Source organism: Triplophysa rosa, linkage group LG22 (assembly GCF_024868665.1).
Source record: "Triplophysa rosa linkage group LG22, Trosa_1v2, whole genome shotgun sequence".
Lineage (NCBI taxonomy): Eukaryota > Metazoa > Chordata > Actinopteri > Cypriniformes > Nemacheilidae > Triplophysa > Triplophysa rosa.
Window position 1 is genome coordinate 9,506,475 of NC_079911.1, and position 21,371 is coordinate 9,527,845.

The 21,371-nt window shown below is 39.8% G+C and overlaps 1 protein-coding gene across 12 annotated transcripts in view; it reads left to right on the forward strand.

Annotated features, from left to right (window-relative positions):
• The window catches only part of LOC130546377 (protocadherin alpha-C2-like), a 193,296-nt gene that overhangs the window by 32,385 nt on the left and 139,540 nt on the right, over window positions 1-21,371 (forward strand). For 8 of the 12 annotated variants that reach the window (XM_057321613.1, XM_057321614.1, XM_057321618.1 and 5 more), the window contains 2 exons: window positions 13,641-13,699; window positions 17,281-17,369. The exons of 2 other annotated variants lie outside the window; for them this stretch is intronic. In XM_057321613.1, the coding sequence (XP_057177596.1) occupies window positions 13,641-13,699; window positions 17,281-17,369 (148 nt within the window). Of the gene's footprint in view, window positions 1-4; window positions 2,157-7,535; window positions 11,730-13,640; window positions 13,700-17,280; window positions 17,370-21,371 lie in introns of those variants that run through there. 2 more of the 12 variants (XM_057321640.1, XM_057321589.1) reach the window with 2 other exon arrangements.

Consider the following 21,371-nt stretch of genomic DNA (forward strand, 5'->3'; position numbering starts at 1 on the left):
ATTTCGATGTCAATCTGAAATCTGGCGCACTGTACGTGGCTGAAAGAATAGATCGCGAGGAGCTATGCCCCACTACGCTATCCTGTTCCTTAAATTTTGAAGCTATAGTAAACCACCCTCTTAATCTTCACCGAGTGATAGTTAATATTCTTGACGTAAATGATAACTCTCCTACGTTCCCTGTTGAATCTCAGGTTTTAAATGTTTCTGAATCGATGCAGCCGGGAGCAACATTTTCTCTTATTAGTGCATTTGATAAAGATGTAGGACAGTTTTCAGTGAAAAGCTACAAACTTAGTACTAATGATTATTTCTCGTTGGAAGTACACTCGGGTAATGAGCATAGCATGTCTGCAGAGCTAATACTTCGAAAAGCTTTAGACAGAGAAAAAGAAGCTTTAATCCCACTAGTATTAATTTCTCTTGATGGGGGGAAACCGTCCAGGTCTGGCACATTGCAAATTATAGTCAATGTTTTGGATAGCAACGATAACGCTCCAGTATTCAGCAGTCCACTTTATAAAGTAAGTGTGATAGAGAACGCGCCACGAGGAACGAAGATAATCAAACTTAACGCCACAGACATTGATGAAGGTCCGAATGGGGAAGTGACTTATGTGTTTAACAGTCATGGTCAGGAAAAAAATCTTGATGTATTTGCAATTAGTTCTGATACTGGGGAAATTGAAGTAAAGGGCAATATTGATTTTGAGGACAAAGCTTTTTATGAAATCAGAGTGCAAGCCCAAGATAAAGGTCTTTCCCCAATGACAGCTAATAGCAAAGTTTTAGTCGAAGTCATAGATGTCAACGATAACGCGCCAGAAATAACAATAACGTCGCTTCTGTCTTCTTTAAACGAAGAAGCGAAAACCGGCACGGCTGTGGCCCTCGTCACAGTTTCCGACAAGGACGGCGGAATGAATGGGAAAGTGAACTGTAAATTGCTCGGAGACCTGCCTTTTAAACTCGAGTCTTCTTACAAAAATTATTACTCTGTTGTTTTAGAAGGCCAGCTCGACAGGGAGAGCAGATCAAATTATAATATTACCCTCATAGCGGTAGATGAAGGAACCCCACCACTTTCCAGGACCAGCGTGGTTTATGTTGACGTTTCAGATGTAAATGATAATGCTCCGCGTTTCAACGAAAACAACATTAAAGTGTACGTGAAAGAAAACACCCCCCCCGGCACCCTCATTCACACGGTATCAGCAGTTGACAGAGATTCAAATGAAAACGCTGCAGTTTCTTATTCCATTGTGAATAGCAAAGCAACAGTCAATTCTGTGAGCGTTAACTCGTTGACGGGCGAGTTGTATATCTTACAGTCTTTCAATTTTGAAGAACAGAAAACTCTTGGTTTTCATATTCAGGCTACAGACTCCGGTGTGCCTCCTCTTAGCAGTAACGCGACTGTAAATGTGTTTATTCTCGATGAAAACGACAACAGTCCGGTTATTTTGCCTCCGTATTCTGAATCCGCATCCGTTGCTACAGAGAACATTCCCTACTCTGCTGAAGCGGGTTACTTTGTTGCCAAGATCAGGGCTGTTGACTCTGACTCTGGTTATAACGGACTATTATCTTTTCACATAACCGAGTCTAAAGGAACGAATTTATTTCGAATCGGTACTAGTACTGGAGAAATAAGAACCAGGAGAAGAATGAGTGACAATGACTTAAAAACTCACCCACTTGTTATTACAGTGTCTGATAATGGAGAGCCATCACTCTCAGCAACTATGTCTATGGAAGTTATTGTTGTCGAGAATATGGATGACATAAAGACATCGTTCAGACAAATTCCGGTTAAGGAGGATAACTTTTCAGATCTGAATCTTTATCTGCTCATCGCCGTTGTGTCAGTGTCAGTCATCTTTTTACTGAGCCTCATTGGTTTGATAGCAACTAAATGCTACAGAACGGATGTCAGTTTCAGCGGTTACAGTGGCCCAGTGACCAACCGCCATCCAGATGGGAGCTGGTCGTACTCCAAATCAACGCAACAATACGACGTGTGTTTTAGTTCTGACACGATAAAAAGTGACGTGGTGGTTTTCCCTTCGCCGTTTCCACCTGCAGACGCAGAACTGATCAGCATTACTGGAGACGACACTTTTACGCACACCCAAACTCTTCCTACCACTGGGAAGGTGAGCAACAACATTTACTGCAGCATGATGTTATTTTGGGCTTGAGAAGTAATTGAAGTATGAAGTCTTTTTCTGATACAAAAATGCTTAAATCCAGCATTTTTTAGAGTGAACAGAGATGAAAGTAAACTGTTTACCACATAGTTTTAACCACTATTATTTTTAATAATTGTAAAAAAATACAATGTAAATACGACGTTCGAAACTTTAGGGTGACTTCACAAAAAATTCTCGGGACTTAAAATAGTTAAAATCTTAAATTGTATGCTTTACTATTCGAAACTATTTTGTCGCCTATAATATAATTTTGTCAACATATTAATTACTTTCATTACAGAAAAATAACGAATAAAAACTAAAACACGTTTTAGATATGATGTTTTGAATTAAATAAAAAGCAGCCAATACGAGCCCAGCATAGATCGGAACTTTTACTTTTTAAAAAAAGCATTCCAGGCTGAGACCTCAAGACACTGGTTAATGAAATACCAAGAGAACATTTTTTTTATTGCAAATTGGAGGCATGAGGGTATTATACTAAACGTTTTGATTTATTTAGATTTTTTTGTCACAGCATACTTCCTACAGTTACATTGTTTTTCCAAAGTTTAGATACATTTCCAATATTCTAAAATAAGTAACGAATAAGTGACACTAAACCTTTGATAATAGCGTATATATTTAGAAATATTTTTTTCTTCTGTGCTGCTGTATCCCATACAACGAGTTTCAGCACCACAGCACTGGACAGCGCCACCGCACTGCATTACAGACACCGCTATAGCTCTTCAGCTTTTTAAACTTTAATTTTAATGATATGATGATTAATTAATCAAGATCTGTTTAATTATAACTCTCTTTTTAATTATGACTAATTCATTTAGACTGCAGCTGCAGAAGCAAGCAGCTTTAAAAGCTACTGCTCTGCCTTCAAAGAGAATTTAATGATCTTTAATAAGCTTCTAGCTGCTTAGGTATTAACTTTGAGTTAGTGTTTAATTGAAAGGTAGAAGTCTGTAGAAGTCTGCATGCTAAAGTTACTAAAATGTCTAGTGAAACTTTTTGCAGTTAGATGTTTGTTGATATATGCTACCAATATACTGTATGTACAGTATGTACTGTACACTACCGGTCAAAAGTTTGGGATCACTCACTTATTTACATTTTTTTTCACATTTTAGAATAATAGTAAACTCATCAAAACCATGGAATAATACAGTTGTAACTCTGGGAATTATGTTGTGACTAAAAGCATTCAAAGTAAATGAACTCTACGTTCTACAGTATTTTAGCACCTTCAAAGTAGGCATCCTTTGACTAGAACTTTTGGTGACAGGAGCATCCAGAATACAGAAACAGCAACAACAGTACACAGAGACCATAACACAATAGAATACAGTACACAGATGATTTAAATAAGGGCCTATGGGTATAAAAAAATTAAGAAATACAATACAATAAACATAAGATAAAGATATAGAGAGTGTATGTATGTAAATATGTACATGTAAAAAATAAGAATAGACTATTGAATAAGAATAGACTAGAATAGACTTTTTATGCTTCATTCACTGATTTGTCCCTTTCTTTTTATGGCCTAGCAGCACAGTTACATAGTTGTGCCTCTTTTTTCTTCCCCAAGTCCTTGACAGAGGACAGCAATCAGGGCCTGTGAAAAATTCCCCATGCAATTGGGTCAGTACCCGGTTCTGCTTTGCCCAGCTGGATGAGGGAGATAGATGGATTAGAAGTCTGTGAGTCTCTGGGCTTACGGAATGCTGCAGTCCCACCTGCATTATACCGAGGCCTCTCAGGCCCTCTCTTGCTCAGCGCATTAATATGAGGGAAATAATGCAGACTATGTGAGAAATAGGCACAGCAGATTTTATGCTGTTTAAAGGAATTGAAGAAGTGAATTCACCACCCCTCTTAACTTTTCTCCATCTGTACACCTTTCTAATTTCACACCTCTTTGTATTTTTCTTTCCCTTAATGTCAAGTGTTTATCTATATGACCTCAATCCACATGCTTCTATGTGGTCTTAACTCACCCTTTTAATTTATGTCTATTTCCATCTTCTTTGTTCACTCACCACTGTAAGTTTTTATATAGCAAACTGTGTTTCTGAAGTTCCAGGTTAATATGATCTTAATCTTTTTGTGGTGTTTAAAACATGACATGCAGCCTTCATGTTTCTTTAAGAAAATTAGGTTTGTATTTTTGGATTGCAAAAGTTTTAGCAGTCAATGTTTCATGGACTTTCATCACATAATTTACACTAGATTTTCTACACTCTTAAAAATAAAGGTGCTTAAATACGGTTCTTCACAGCGATGCCATAGAAGAACCATTTTTGGTTCCACGAAGAACCATTCAGTCAAAGGTTCTTTCCTTTTTTTTAACCTGAATAACCTTTTTTCGCCACAAAAAACCTTTTGTGAAACAGAAAAGTTCTTCAGATGTTAAAGGTTCTTTATGGAACCATTCTTCTGTGGCAACAAAGAACCTTTTGAAGCATCTTTTTTAAGATTGTATGGCTGCTTAACATGCTATTTTAAAACGACTTGTAGTATCATTGCGTTACATCGTAATTTAAATGCTAGCCGGAAATATTTTAAAATCTTTTGTAATTTAAAGTCTACTGCTTTTCTACAAATTGCCATTTTTAGTGATGAAAGCAGAGAATGTGTTGTTTTCTTTTTCCTTGATGATTGTTTTTATTTTTGGTGTAGTTGTTCTGAATTCAGAGGATTAGTCTACATCTATGTCCTATGTTATTAGATCTGTGGCAGATGTCATTTTGAGGCAGTGCACATGCACACAGACAGGCTGATAGCAACACATCGCATTACAAGATGCAATGATAGCAATGCATTTGGTATATTCTTGTTGTGCTCTTTAAATTCAATAGCTTATTTGGTAAAAAATCAATCAATGCCAAGGTCATTGATTTGAGTCCCAGGAAGTGCACATACTGGTGAAATGTTTAGCTCAAATAAAGGTTACTTTAGATACAATCTTGTGCCAAAAATGTGAAAGAAATCAAGATTCTCACTTTGGTTTAATCTCACTTCTATTATTGTGCATTAATGTCAACTGCATCCAGTTTTGTTTATCACATGTATTATTCAGCATGAACCACAAGGATCTTGTTTCACCTGTGCTTCAGCTAGCTGTGAATTTGTGGTTAATTGGAACTTTACATGTACCTTTTAATTATAATGCTGTTTAAATAGAAAATATAGAGTAAGTCTGTATGTGCTCGTGCATCTCGTTCATTAAAATATGCTTGGCACAGTCATTGATTTGAGCCAGTGCAGCAGCACTGTGAGAAACTATGAGTCACAGTACACAGTGTGCATGAATACAGACACTATCATTCCTTCCTGTGTTATTTTTGTGAACTGACTGTAAATAGCTAAGCCTGTTGTCTACATGCTGTGAGACATTAACTGTGTGTTTGCGCCTGGCCTCAGACAGAGAACGACCTAAGCTTTTTGTTAAGGTCATGCTGGGATTTCTATCCTTCTGGGTGTATCACTGTATCCCTCTCTTATCTGCAAGACCCTGACAGTCGAAGGGAGGGGCAGAGCATAACATATAGGCTGCCATGAATCACATATTTTCCATTCATGTTTTTTTCAATTTTTCCTCAAAATAGCAGCTATTTTTTTTACTTTCACGGGATCTATATTTCTTGAAGATTGTAAGAATCTGTGTAATTACATTTGGATTTGTGCATATGGCATATGCTTTTATCTTTAAAGTGCATATAGGATGCTCATTTTATGGTTTGTGTGTGTCCTGTGAATTGGGCTTATGACAATCATCTGCATCTCTTATAGGAAATGCATCTCTCAGGTTGCTAGGTCACACAACAGAAGGAATATTTGATGATTCCCTGCAGTATATCAGTGAGAGTATGGGTGGGTCATCTCTGCAGAAGGCTGCAGGTGGCAGAATGAGTCAAGCTGAACAGAATGCAGAGAGAGGGAGAGGCTGTGTATAGCTTGCTAGCGCTCTCTGTTGGCCGAACATGTTTATTTCCTGCCTCACCAGTAGAGGTCTGTCTCTCACATCGTACTTCTCAACCATCCTCTGCCACAACCACTTCAGATGCTCTTGCTTTATGTCTCTCTTTTACTGTCACTATGTATTACACATAACATGCCTTCCACTCCCATGATGCTTTGCCTCAGTTTTTGAGAACATTCTCTCTCTCCCTCCCACTCTCTTCTTTTTTATTCAAAAGTTTCTCTCTGTAGTCTAAGAACTAAGAATTACAAAGTAGCTTTTTTAAATCAGTCCAACAATTAATTTCGGAAATAGTCTGATCATTACTCATTATTATTTTTTCTCTTGAAACTTCTTAAGCAGGTGGTTCAGTGAGGGATTAGGGTGACCTCAATAGCCTGTGATACTGCTGGTTTGCTTACTCAGGGTACAGCTATTGTCCACTTTTAAAAAAGGTGTCAATGTTCGCTTGTAGCAGTGCATATGATTTTATTATTGTGTCGACCCACATGACCAACACCAAGCAGGGGCCACACACAAAGCCAAAATAATACAAGATATGGATATGTGTGTGTGTGAGAGAGATTTTATTTTAGTGCACACGCGGTGGGTAGTCTGCCTCTGGATGCCCTTGCTGAGGGCAGTGTTAGTGCAGGCTGTCTGTGTGGTGTCTCTCAGATGGGTGCATCTCTTTTAAAAGAGATGGCACACTTATGTAAGTGGGGTCAGGGAAGAGAAAAAAAACTGACATTTTTCTCTCTGCCCTGCCAAAGGTCAGAGTTCACAAGTCAAAGGTCATGCTAAAAAGCCAATTAACAGCAGCTTACAAATCCTTCCACACCAGTGTACATAGATGACATTAGCTTTAGAAGTGACAGCTATATCTTCTGCACAAATCATGCATTCTCTCAACAATGTGAGAATTATTTTTTTATGTTCATGTTGTGGAGTACTAATTGACAGTGTTATGGTTGTCTTGTGACCCTATCATTCACAACTAAACACACTTTGCTTCCTAAAGCCACAACTCACTACTGTATATGTCAAGACATTTTTAGTTACTGCACTGACAGTGAAAGCACAAATGCCGAACGATGTGCCTTGTTGTGCTTTTGTGAAACAGAGACCTAATAGAGCTGGTAGAACAGATTGAGTTCTCTGATCAAAAAAAGCTTTAGGAGAACAAATCAATTAATGCAATTTTAAAAGACGACTCTTGACACTAAGCTAGATTTCTCATATACAATACATCTCTAAGTATATCATATTTTGCAATTATTTAAAATATAGTATAAAATGTTGCAGTTTTCTTATTTTTTTATACTGTAAAGGTGAAATGCACTATGAATGTCTATTTTGCATTATTGTTATTCAAAAACTGTTTTATCTCTTCTACAATGGGATTCTTTTTTCATTCTAAAACTGCAGAAAGCACAGATCATTGCATGTCTCTGTCAAACTCCACCTATCACATCCACCTGAAGGAATATCACGAGTTTGCTCCTAGTTTTAGTTTAGCAGAAAAAAACAGTACTTCAAGTCAGTAAAACAGAGTAAACATTTGGGTATTTTGTAGTTCTGTATGTTGTGGTGCATAACATCTGGCATCAAATAGATATTTCTCCCATACAAGCACACAGGCAAGCTATAGGTTTTATTGTACATAGAACATAAAGATTTCTCATTGGTACATGAGTTTGTTTATACTGTATCTGTCAGTCTATAGAAGTCATTTCATTGTCATCTGATTCTGCAACCCAGTTCTGGTGAAAAAAAATCAGATATTAGCCCATATAAAGATGTGTGTGATTTTGAAACGTTGATTGTTGACAAAATGTTGAATATATTCTGAATAATAAGAGAAATTATTAATGTACAAAATAAAAAAACAAACGAACTCTTCAGAATGAAGATTGTATTGAGTTATGTTTTGTATGGAGATGACTCGAGGGGGACTGTGATTCGAGGGGTTTAGGCATCAGTCTGCTCTGACTTAGTTTATGTCATCGGTTTCACAGTGACACGGTACCTCACTGTGGCGCATTTTGACGGATGCACAGAGATCGCGCCTGGGGCGCGCACGCCCGAATTACCTGGTCTGTCTGAAGTCAAAGCATATACAGGGGGAGACGAAAGTGAGAAGAAAAAAACGCATGTTGTGGCAGTAGGCTAACTGTGATAATTATAAAAATAAAACCAAGAAAGACAAAAAAGAATATTATTTCGATATTTTCAAATTTGCAACATTTTTGGACAGTAGGCCTATTTAAATTATTCACAATGATTTGGTTTGCCGTTCTTCGGTCACGCCGACAAATGATCTTTGTGAAGCTTGTCAAGGGTGCATATGATTTGCAGCGGAGGCGTGGGTTTCCTTCACAGTATCTTTAAAATAGTTATTTAGGGAAAGTCAAGGCCATTCAGAGAGAGCAAACTGCGAATGCAAATTCTTACAGAAAATAATTATGAAAAATTGTCGGTTTTGTCTTGGCTTTCCTAAACAGCCGAACCTAAGTTTAAAACGCACTGTCCTAGTTGTGGAAAAAGTAATTCGCTTATCCACATTCTAATTAACCTTTTTTTCGTATTAGCCAGAAAACACGGCCGATGTTTTTTTTTCAAGCTAAGTTATGATCTTTTCTTTTTAAGTCTCGAAAATAGAAATGCTTTTTTTGATAGTCCCTCCCCTGGAGTGCCGCACCAACCTCGTTGAACAGCGATGAAGAGGAGCAGGAAAAGGAGTACGAATGGGAGGGGTGGCTTGAAGCGGGGAAAGGGAGAGGGAGAGTGCGCGCACGGCGAAATATGCAGCACCAGTGGCAAGGAAACACACCCGTCAGCGGCGCGCAGAGAAAAAAAGGATAAGCGCGGACAAAGGAAACATGGGCGCATACATGAAGTATTCGTGCGCTTATTTGGAAACCACAATTAGGGCATTGTGCACATAAATGGAAAACCAATTAGGTGACTTTAATGCTGAAGTGGGAGGCAAGATATTGCAAACTGAAAAGGCGGAGTGCTGTTTTTAATCCGTCTGCGGATCCTATGATCTTGCGATGGCTTTTGCAGGGATACGTGATTGCCTAGACAAAAAAGTGCCTCTTTCCTTTTTGGTATTTTTATTATTTTGTGGCCTTGCTCTTGGACAAATACGATATTCCGTGCCAGAGGAATCTGAGAGTGGAACGATTGTAGGTGATATTGCACAGGAATTGGGTCTGGATAACCGAAAGCTCTCCACCCGAAAAATAAAGGTAACCTCTAACAGCGGCAAAAGGTACGTGGACTACAAGAATGGAAATTTGTTGGTAAATGAGAGAATCGACAGAGAAACATTGTGTGATTCGAGCACCGTGTGTGTCTTGAATTTAGAGGTTCTTCTTGAAAATCCATCTGAAGAGCATAATGTCGAGGTGGAGATAACAGACGTGAATGATAATACGCCGCAGTTCCCCAGAGACGAGTACCAACTGGAGATTACTGAATCTGCTTTGCCAGGTTCTCGTTTTCCAATCGAGCACGCGCAAGATCCGGACATCGGCACCAATTCTGTTCGATTATACCGGCTCAGTCCAAACGAGCATTTTGCTCTCGATTCCAACAAACCCTCGTTGAATACTAAGCACATCGAGCTCGTTCTCAAAAAGCCATTGGACCGCGAGTTCGCCCCTTACCATCAGTTAATCCTGACAGCTACAGACGGCGGCACACCAGCACGAACAGGTACCGCAAAAATTAATGTTCGAGTCTTAGATTCAAATGACAACAACCCCGTATTTGACAGCTCAGTGTACAAAGTCAAACTGCTTGAAAATTCGCCAAAAGACACTTTGGTTATTAAATTAAATGCCACGGATCAAGATGAAGGGACAAACGGGGAGGTGCTTTATTCATTCAGCAGTTACACCCCAGACAGGGTCAGACAAATGTTCAGCATGGACACTAACACTGGAGAAATCCGTGTGAGGAACAATGTGGATTATGAGGACACCAATTCATACGAAATGTATATCCAGGCCATGGACAAAGGCCCAGCTCCAGTGGCGGCCCATTGCAAAGTAGTGGTGGAAGTTGTAGATGTGAATGACAACGTTCCAGAGATTGTTCTTTCTTCTTTATCCAGTCCTGTGCGTGAAGATGCCCGTGCGGACACCGTGGTGGCCCTGATCAGCGTGACGGACCGTGACTCTGGTGCAAACAAACAGGTGACCCTTGAGATTCCACCTGGCCTTCCATTTAAAATCAAATCCTTTAGAAATTACTACACTTTGGTAACCTCTGCCTTCTTGGACCGTGAGACCACAGCGGCCTATAACGTCACACTTAGTGCCACGGATGGCGGTACCCCTCCCTTATCTTCCCAAAAGACCATTCAGGTGGATGTTGCGGATGTGAATGACAACCCTCCACGCTTTGAGCAGACGTCCTACACTGTCTATGTCACGGAGAACAATGCACCTGGAGCCTCGCTTTGCACCGTCAAGGCTCAGGACTCAGATGTCAACGAAAACGCTCGCATCACCTACACGGTTCTAAATGACAACAATCATGGCATCCCTGTCACCTCCTATGTGTCAGTAAAGGCAGACACAGGTGTTGCATACGCCCTTCGCTCGTTCGACTATGAGACATTACGGGAATTTCACTTCCAGGTCAAAGCTCAGGATGGTGGTATCCCACCACTCAGCCGTGTGGCCACTGTTTATATTTACATCATGGATCAAAACGACCACCCGCCTGACGTTATAAATCCCCCGGCCAATGGCACCCGCTCAACCGAGACGGTGCAGAAGAATGCAGAACCAGGTACGCTGATCACGAAGGTAGTGGCCTATGACGCAGATGCAGGACAGAACGCATGGATCGTCTACCTGCTGGACCAGGCCAGCGATCTGGACCTGTTTAAAGTGCATGAGCACACAGGAGAGATTCGCACCACGCGCCGAGTCCTGGAGGATAACTCCACCTCTTTTAGTCTGACCGTATTAGTAAAGGACCATGGTGAGCCACCTCTATCGTCCACCGCCACCATCAACGTTGCCGTCATGGAAGTGCCACCTAAATTCACGCCCGACCCCAAAAGAATCATTCGCCCTCACAGCACACTTTTGTTTTCCAATGTGACATTGTACCTCATTGTGGCCTTGAGTGCCACCACGTTTGTGTTCCTGGTGACGGTGGTTGTGTTGGCTATTGTGCGATGCCATGCCTACTGCACCCAGCCAGGGTCATGCTCACCTTGCTGTGTGTCCCAGAAGGCCCAGGCAGAGGGTTGCTCTGGAGGAGGAGGGGGAGGTGCTGGTTCTCAACCCAACAACAACGTAGTGCTTCGCCGAGACCTTAAAGTGGAACCTCATTACATTGAGGTCCGTGGTAATGGCTCCCTGACCAAAACCTACTGCTACAAGACGTGTCTGACTGCTACATCTGGCAGTGACACCTTCATGTTCTACAACACGGGCCGACCCATCAGTGGCACCTGGGGCTCCGAGCGCTATTTTACCCAAGGGAGCGGATTCGTTCGCAGGCTCAGCATGCCAGATGCAGCAGGTTTACAGGTCTGTCTGATGATTTTAGTTCCTTTTAGAATTAGCATGCACAACGTGTGCACTAGAAAGATTTAAGTGAAGATAAAGCTTAGCAGTCACACCATGAATTTCAATGAAGCTCTATGCTTACGTGTCACTAGCTTTTGACCTTGTCATCTCCTGTCGCACTGTGTAGTTATCTAGTGCAGCTTTACACAGCTTCGCTTCACCCAACATTAGTGTCAAACATTAAGTCGTTCTCAAGTAGCTCACTGTGTTTTTGATGAATCAGGCATTTGCTCTCACATCTAAGGCTGTCATCACATTTTCTTGTAGAAATCATTTCCATCCTGTGTCGGCCACCCATGCACCTGTGTATTTGTCACAATGTGTTTAATCCAAAATGTATTAGTATTGCATGCATACCAAATGCTTTTAGTGGTTCTTTGCCCAGTTGGTGACATTACACAAAATTAAAGAGAATAAGGGCCTTTTGAGGGAAATAGGCCACAAAGCATCTCAATTACAATATTTTGGTCTATGCAACGTTTCACAAACTCAGACTTTTTTAGGTCATAGTACGTGGTTAGGTGCAGTGTATTTGCTGTCAAAGATTTGTTTGGGTTCCATTGGAGTTTTTGTCATTTTAATCTGTGTGATGTCATGGTCACTCTGATTCGTGAAATGTGTTTTACTTAGCCAGAACATGATCTAAAGGCTGTGTCCTGATGGCTCATGGGAGGGGATATTGCAGGTGGTTTAAATAACACAAAATCGAAATCTCTGAGCACAAGAATAACTGTAGAGTTGGCAAGAAAAGGTTCTTGAAAGCATCAGATCCTCTCAGATTTGTCTAAGGCAGAGCAGTGACTGCAGAGGATTTAGGAGCAAAGGCCGCATGTCAGAGATAAGAGAGCCAGCTATGAAATTAACCTCCAGCTTTTGCTTCTCGGCTCTGCAAATTATATGGTGTGAGAGTGGGAGAGCCTTTTTGCACACACTTCCCCCCTGAATTCACGTCATTATAGAATGGTATTTACTCAAATTATCTGGGCCATTCTCTTAAGCCTCATCCCATCACATATTCCCCAACCCAGTTTTTACTAGGGCAAATATAAAACGTGTGGCACGCTGGAGCTCTGACACCACATGCTGCTCTTCACTGTAAAAAATGATTTGTTGTTTTTTGTTGTTTCAACTTAAAAAGATAAGTTACCTGGTTGCCTTAAAATTTTAAGTTAGTTCAACTTAAAAATATTAGTCAACACAACGAGTTTGCAACAAATTCATTAAGTGAACTAATATTTTTAAGTTGAACTAACTTAAAATTTTAAGGCAACCAGGTAACTTATTTTTTTAAGTTGAAACAACAAAAAACAACAAATCATTTTTTACAGTGTTCCTCTTACTGCGAGACAAATAAATGCATTCATTGTAATCTTCTGGAGGAACCAATGAGCATCTTACATTTGAGGCTTTTCTTTGTATTATATTACAAGGAAAATGGTCATCTTGTGAGATTGATTCCTGTTGAGGGCAGAAAAGGCTCAAGTATCATTTTACATGAGGTCAGCTGGTATCTTGGGATGAAATCATCGGGTGCCACTGGGAGCGGATGCTAGGAGAAGAGAAAGATGTTTAGGGGCTTTTTCTGGAGCGATGGGGGAGGGGCGATGAAGGGTAATTAATAACGTGTGTAATAATGGCTTGTGTATGTTATTAAATCAACGTTCATGTGCACTGTTATTATAAACACTCAAAACACGCAAACCCCAGCAAGTCATGGGGCGTGGCTTAGTGTCAATTGTTGTCTCAGTGGCACTGTTTTTCCAGATGTGGTTCACATTAAAATGCAACACACACTCAGAGCGTCATGATTTATTGATGAGAATGTATCTAACCCCTTTTCTTTTCTTCTACCTCCTCTCTCTTTCTCTCCAGCCCAAAGGACCGAATGCTGACTGGCGTTACTCTGCATCGTTGAGGGCAGGAGTGCAGAGGTAAGCACTTCTGCTGAAAATAACGTCCTAAAAGAGTTACAGTTCCCTCTGAGCTGTTGCACTCCTCCTCTGCATTTCTCTTTTGCTTATTAGTTATTCAGTACAGGTTTACTTTATCGCTTTATTAAGACACCTGAGATAATACATGCACATTGTGTTGTTTATTAGTTCATATAATAAAATACAATACATTTCATTCCACATGGACTGTGGTCCGTTGGTGGTCTATGAAGGATACCAAATGGTCTGTGACTTGATTGTCTGGTAAAACAAAAGGAAAAAAAAAGAGATATGGAACCAACATGAAATAAATTGGATGCTTAATCTGATCAACTATGAATGAATTAATTGTGTTTATCCTTGATAAAAGTGAGGTAAAGATAGGGTCAAACTAGGGTAAAACTATTTACATAGTCTGCCAGGACTCATCCAGACACCAGACCCATGACCACCAGGAGCTTTCTGACTTTATTCTGACCCGCTCATCTTCCTCAGTGAACCAACTGTGCTCTGTCTCTTTTTATAATGCATAAACACAAGCTCTGAAGCGTTTGCTGAGGGCATTTTTTTCTGACATAGTGGCTGTCTGCAGTCTGATCTTGAGTATGTAGGTCATCAGCATTCTCCAGAGCAGATGCACAGTCCTTCACAACCAAGCATAAAGGACAAGCTAGTTCATGAGCCGAGCATGTGAGGGTATGCGCACACAATACTGACAAACCTCAGAAGTATGTAGATGCACAATTGCTGACAAAATGAGTCATAGCTAAACCTTAAAACATTTTCTCAATGTTTACACGTACACCTCCTATTACATGCATACAGTTTCCAAAAGGTGATGGGCGGTCTGTTTTATGTGACAATGTGAGTGCCTGTGGGTTTATCTCCAGGATGGTTTAGTGTGTGTTTTTGTGTGCGTGCCTGTGTTTGAAAGCGGGTGTAAATATACACAGGTGATGACAGCACACACAAGGGATAATTTAGATGAAACCATTCAGTGCAGTAGCACCATTAACAAAATATAGTACAGTACAACCAGGGGTGTCATGGACCTAACTTACTTCTAAATGGGTACCAGTGACAGTCCTGGCTTACTTTTAAAAATATAATGCATATTATTGAATTTACATTGCAACATTTATATAAAATGCAGGTCAAAGTGGAAAGATACAAGAACACCTAAGAAGATTTTAAACTAGCAACAAGCAACAACAGCACTAAGAAAAAATAAATAAATGACAGACATTTATTTGCAAAAATTATCATAATAAAATGTATTATACAGCATAATATAAATATTTTAAAGCTGATTTTTAAAACTGAATTTACAAGATCTTGACTAATTTTAATTAGTTAAAGGGTCCAGGTTGTTGGGTATAATGGCTAAAAGCAGCTTACTTTCTTTGCACACATTACAAAAAAATTGGGACATCTTAATAAACAATCGTTGCAACACAGTCTCACTGGAATTCGTGACATTGTCAAAAACTGTAATATATTTATTCGTGTTTACTGACACTAATTTCCCCCTTTTTTTCGTCTCAGTCAGCACGACCTTTTTCGTGTCACCCAGCACGACTTTCAATCTAATGTATTATAAACGTGGTATCTTTCATATGTATACATACTGTATACTGTATATCAACGAAATCTGATGGGAATTCATACCTATTTTACAAGGTGGCTCATTCGTGTGAATTTCTATTTTCTACGATCTCATTGGTATGTTTTGACTCTTCCCCTGTGACGTTGGGTTTAGGGGCGGGGTTAGGGAACCCATTTATCATTGTTTTGCCACTTCGTGAAACTCGCGGTTTTTGCAAAATTAGCATTTGCTGCTGTGATTTTAGGGTTTGGGGTGAAGTAAGGTGTTAGTCAGCCACATCCTAAAATATGTACGACTTGTTTTGATATCAGGTTATAAATATATACATGTAAATACACAAGCAGTCTTTGTATTGAAAGGCGTGCTGAGTGACACGAAAAGAAAGTCGTGCTGAGTGACATTAAAAAAAGGTTGTGCTCACTGACAGGAAAAAAACGGGGATATTCGTGTCCATGAATTAAAAGATTCCAAATGTCGTGTCTATGCCACGAACTGCTGTGGGACTGGGTTGGTCGGTAATGATTAAAGTTTTATCAACTTCTTGCATTATCCAGTTATAAAATAAATGAATACATATATATATAGACACATGTCTTTTATTATTCGGTCTGTGCATTCCCTGCAAATAAAACCAATGACCTTGGCGTTGCTTGCTTGTACCACGACTAAAAACTCACATATACACGGATTCTTCATTTCTGTGACTATCAGCATTATAGAGTGCTTCCATTTGAATAGATTATCCATTCACAGAGATTTCTTAACGTCATTTGAAATATGACACTATTTCATGTTCTACCATTGCTTGTATCCTTGCAATGTCTTGCTGATGCAGTAAATCTCATTACTTGTTTGTTTTATGTTAGATTTACATTAATTATTGATGTAACCCTTTTGACACTGTAAGCAAAGTTTAGATGTTTGATTTCTAAAGCCACACATGCCACCATGTATAACACTGTGCAAAACACCTCTCATTAGGCTAAAAAGTTACACATTTTCGGCTTAAAGAGATTTAGAAAGATCCATCATGTTAACACAGGATCATGGTTCTGGACTCTTTAGAAGGGAGGGCACATCCTCTGCTGCATTGCAGATGCCCTACTATACCCACTTCCTTTCTGCTACTTATGGCTGTACTGTACATAATGGATGTATAGGAGTGCTGTGGCACAATTCACAGTCCTGCTGATTCTGTGGTTGCTTGTCTGATCACGGTTTCCATGGCGATAAACATACAAGTTGTCATGAAAGCTGAAGGCCGTTGCGGAGAAGTATGCATAGAAAACAAAGCGTCCCTTTTAACGTAATGTCTTTAAAAGAAGCTCTAGGGTGTGCATTTGTTGAAATTTTAAGTACATACTACATCTTCAGCTGTCTACTGCAGATTCCAAGGCATATGTTACATATGGCCTGCTGACAGAAAGGAAAGACAAATATGGTTTATAAAATGAACAATGTATTAGAGGAAATCTGATTATGAACTATGCTTTTGCTTATAGCGTTAGAGAAAGAGACGTTGACATTCAGTTAATATACAGTCCACATATCTTCCTCTATTTGTTTATGTAGACACTTTCTATGTCATGTGCTTTGCTGTCGTCATGTCTGGAGGAGTAAAAGCGTCAGAGAGGAACACTAACAATCCCTGACAGTTCACACACCGCACACACACATCACCTCACGCACAGACACATTAGATCATACACACTCTGTAACGTGTCACATGCACATTTGCAATCACACACACGCGCATACATGCAACCACACACACCTTGGAACCAAACAGCTAAAACTAGCCAGGAATTATATCACACTAACATTCATAGCCCAAAACCCAACCACATCTTAATGTGAAATATGCTCCATGTTTTGTTATTTCAAAATCTTTTTCATTAGCATTTTCTCAGTATACTGTTTAAACTAATTTTGATATTACAAGATAAAAATAAATGACATTTGTCTTTGTTTTTAGTTCTGTGCATATGGAGGAGGCATCAGCTGTCATGCAGGGGGCGCAAGGCATGCTGGTCCAGAACTGGCCCACGGTGTCCAGTGCTGCAGGTGAGGTCACATCTTAAAGACACACACACTGCTGACTGTCATTAAATCTTAACCAACCCAAACCGACGACATCAACATCATCTAACAGAACTTCACGCTCCCTCTAATCCGCAGTCATTTTCGCTTTTGCAAAATTATCATGTTAATCAACTTCTTACATCTGTTCAAATTAATACGCCTAACGCATATGCTGATTTTAGATTTCTTGTAATGAATCTTAGAATAAATCAAGGGCAACCAAAATACCTACAACGTTTGACCCAAATTGAAGCCGACTCACACTGACATGATTTCATGCATGTTTAAAATAACCTGTGTAAGGCAAAAGGAAAGTTGGTTGAGTAAGGCTCTTGCTCTTTTTCCATCTGCATGCACACAAAGATCTCCAATTCACGTGGGGAGTTTTTTATCCTTAGTTTCCCTTTGTTCTGCATTTGTGATACAGCTGCTGAGATTTAAAACGACACAGGAAGAAATCCAGCTAAAAGTTTACTAAACTCTAGACTTTTTCAAAAAAGTTCCTTCCTTATAACACAATATTGTGTATTCCCAAAAATCAAAGCAACAAAGCCAATCCCCTGACAGGCTTTCATTTGTAATTTAGTGCTGTGTCTCTCAAGTGGGCATTTTTGGCCTAGCCAAAGCCTAACACATAATTAGACAAACATAAACGCCTAATCATTAGTTGACACAATGAACCAAATGTGTTTATTTTGGGTAAGGACGCGATCTGCAATGCTTGGATAATATCTTGCAACTATTCTATTGTCATCCGAGAATTCAAATGAGAGGTTGGCCAAATATTGTGAGTCTGTCTGAGGTTCACTTTTAAAAAATAGTGCCACAGAGGACAATATTGTCTGTATGGTTTCTCCTTAGAATCAGAAATGGTTCTTCCATGGCATTGCTGCGAATACCCTTTTGGAGCACCTTAATTTTTAAAAGTGTTTGGTTATTGTATTTGCATTATCCAGATATGCTTCTTCTCAAATTCAGCCTGACAGACATGGGATGATCAGTCTAATCTGCCATTAGAGGAATGAAAGCAACAGTGGCAGGTCTCCTGGGGGGTGGATGGTGGAGATATCGACAGGCTGATAGAGCCGAGCTGAACTAGTCAATGGTAGACAGAGTAAGAAAGGAATAATAAGTGAGACAGGACATGTGGAAGGAAAGAAAGTTGGAGACCCAAAAAGGAACGCATTGATTCTTTTAGGCTGCAGACATCTTTCAAGTGGAATGATAAACCACACACTGCTCCCCTGTGTATAATGTGCTAGACTAAAAACAGTCCCCTCCTCCCTGAAATATGGTGCACTGATTATTTAAAGGGTAATGTTCTATCATTGACCCAGTGCAGGTGTGATGTGTAAGCTTTGGTTTAGCGCTTGTAGGTTTTAATGCAGATGAAGGCAGTGGAATAGGACAAACCAGACAGAGGCATGAGGAGATGAGCAGGAAAATGAGACAGATGAAATGTGATGTAGAGAGCAGAGGATATATGAGGATGCTGTACTGAGAGTCATTTAAAAGATAAAAATGTGGTATGGAGAGACGGCAAGTAATAGAGAGCGAGAAGGATGAGAGAATGAAAGTGGTTCTGAAAGGGAGAGGGGGATGCGGAGGTTGGAGATGCACAGAGGTTCAGGATTGGCAAACCCCTCCGGTGGTCCTGTTGCTAGGAAACAGTGTGTGACTTGTTGCTAGGCAACAACAATGAACCTTAGATACTGCAGCAGTAGCAGCTGGGAGTGGGCGAATAGGATGGGGGAAGAGGTTTCCATGGCAACCGCTCATACTCAAAATGGAAGAATGAACAAGGTGTGGAAGGGGAGCGAAATAGAGGGAAAGAGAAGTAGTGCCGTCAGAAAAAAATTGGATGAGAGAAATTAGGACTGGAGGCTCCAACGGCAAAAATAGCATGTATAACCTTAATGTAGGCGTAAAAAGAATTTTGGTTGATTTTATGGCTGCCTTGATATTCCTTTCGATAGCGAGTGTAGCTCTACATCTAGTTTTGAATAGGTTTTATGAAGACAGAAAAGGAAGTAGAACATCTGGATGCTAAAATATGACTAAATATGACTAACAACGGCCCAAAACCTCATATGGATGCAAAAAAAGGGGTGTGGTCTTGCAAACTTGACAGAGCTTGCCGTGAACATTTAATCAATCAGGCAAAAAAATACAATAGCATAAACATGCAAATTTTTCACAGCTTTCTAGAACTTTCACAGATAAAGTCACAGCTTCTGTTTGTGCATTGCAAAGCTATAAAAGCAATGAAAGACCAGATTTTGCCAACCTATTTATGCATCCTGATGTTCTCTATGTTGGTCTCATGAGGAGCAGTGCTAGTCTGCTCAGCTGACCTGCTGTGATTTACAACTTAACACACAAACACACACAAGCACCGATGTTACTGCCATGATAAAAGCCACAGGGAGATGGATTGAGGCGTGAGTAACATATAGATTCACAAGTTATTCTCTCACTGGACGTTCTCAGCCAAAGTGATCTGGCAAGCCCGGGGACAATGCACAAGAGTCTCTCATCAACTCTCTGCTGTACCATCTGTGCTGTTCCCCATGAGTGTTCTGTAGGGACACATTAGAGGTGGTTTGTTTTTATGATGGTCAAAATTTCAGTTTCAAGAATTTTCAACATGTTTTTCAAAATGAATCTGTGGCCTTCCAGCAAGAGAGATGTTTGCATATTAATGGCAGGATGTGACACGTCTAAATTTAGGGATCTGCCTGAAATCGAGAGCGAGCAGGATTCCTAATTTAGTTTAGTACAGAATAGACGCACAATCCACCCGTGCAGATTCATTTAAGATGGAAAGAATATCAGAATACGGATAATCCTCGCAAGATTTTGCATTTATTAAAAATAAGCTGTGCGGTACTGTCATAATAAACCTACAGACAAAAAACAAATGGAATTGCATTCCAGGGCCAGGGATAAATCTAAGTATAACACAGAAATGAAAGTAGGTCATTGAGTAACTGGTGTGGCAAAGAGCCCTGCTTCTGTAGGGAAAGTAGTACATAAGTGTCCCACTCCGTACTCAGTTCTCTGTGTCATTCTCCCATGGGTTAGTACACATTTAAACATTAATGTTATTTAGAAAGTGCACTCTGCCGTGATGCCGATTGTGTATATTACCTGTGAGAATTTAAGTAATCAAATAGTAGTAAATGTACATTTATTTTACAGCACTATTCAAATTTAGGAAATGTTTTTGATTCATGTAGATGTGTAAACTCTGAATAGTATTGCAGTTGCAGGTCTAGTTCTTTCTGAGAAACCAGAGGTTGAGCGTTTATGTCTCAAGGACATAGAGTTAGTAACTGGGTCACCTTATGGACAGTCTCAGCATCAGACGGCACACTCACAAACCGCTCACAGATCACTCGCTATACTGCCCACAACACTGGGAAAGCATCTCGACCTAATAAGCACCAATCTGGCTGATTTTATGTACCTTCTGCACAGGTCTTTTGACAAGATGAAACAGTCATGTTTCCAAGATACTTGGAGGTTTTTTTCAAGTTTTATTGTGTTTCAGATATATTAGGCCATATACACACTGCATATAAATTTGGTTGTCACTTCACCTTTTAGTGCTTAATCCTGTTCTGTACACACACAGTTTACTAATTTATGGGAGTGACAACCGCGTTATACTACCAAATTAACTCCCGAAAAATGCAGGAAGTGTCAATGGCACTTAACAAAACTTAACGCAGTATGTACGGAAACTGAATTGAACAATAGATGTTAATCACGTATTTAAACTCCCAACAGTGATGTGGTTTCGTCAGTATGCAAGGTGTAAGAAAATAACAGTGAAATAAGTCTTTACTTTTGGACATTTTGACACACGGCTAGCCGCTCTCACAAGCCCTTTGTGAAGTGACAGTGTTGCCAGATCTTAATGGAAAAAAAACTGCAAAGACAAGCTGAAAATAAACCTTAAAAATCCAAATAGTTTATATT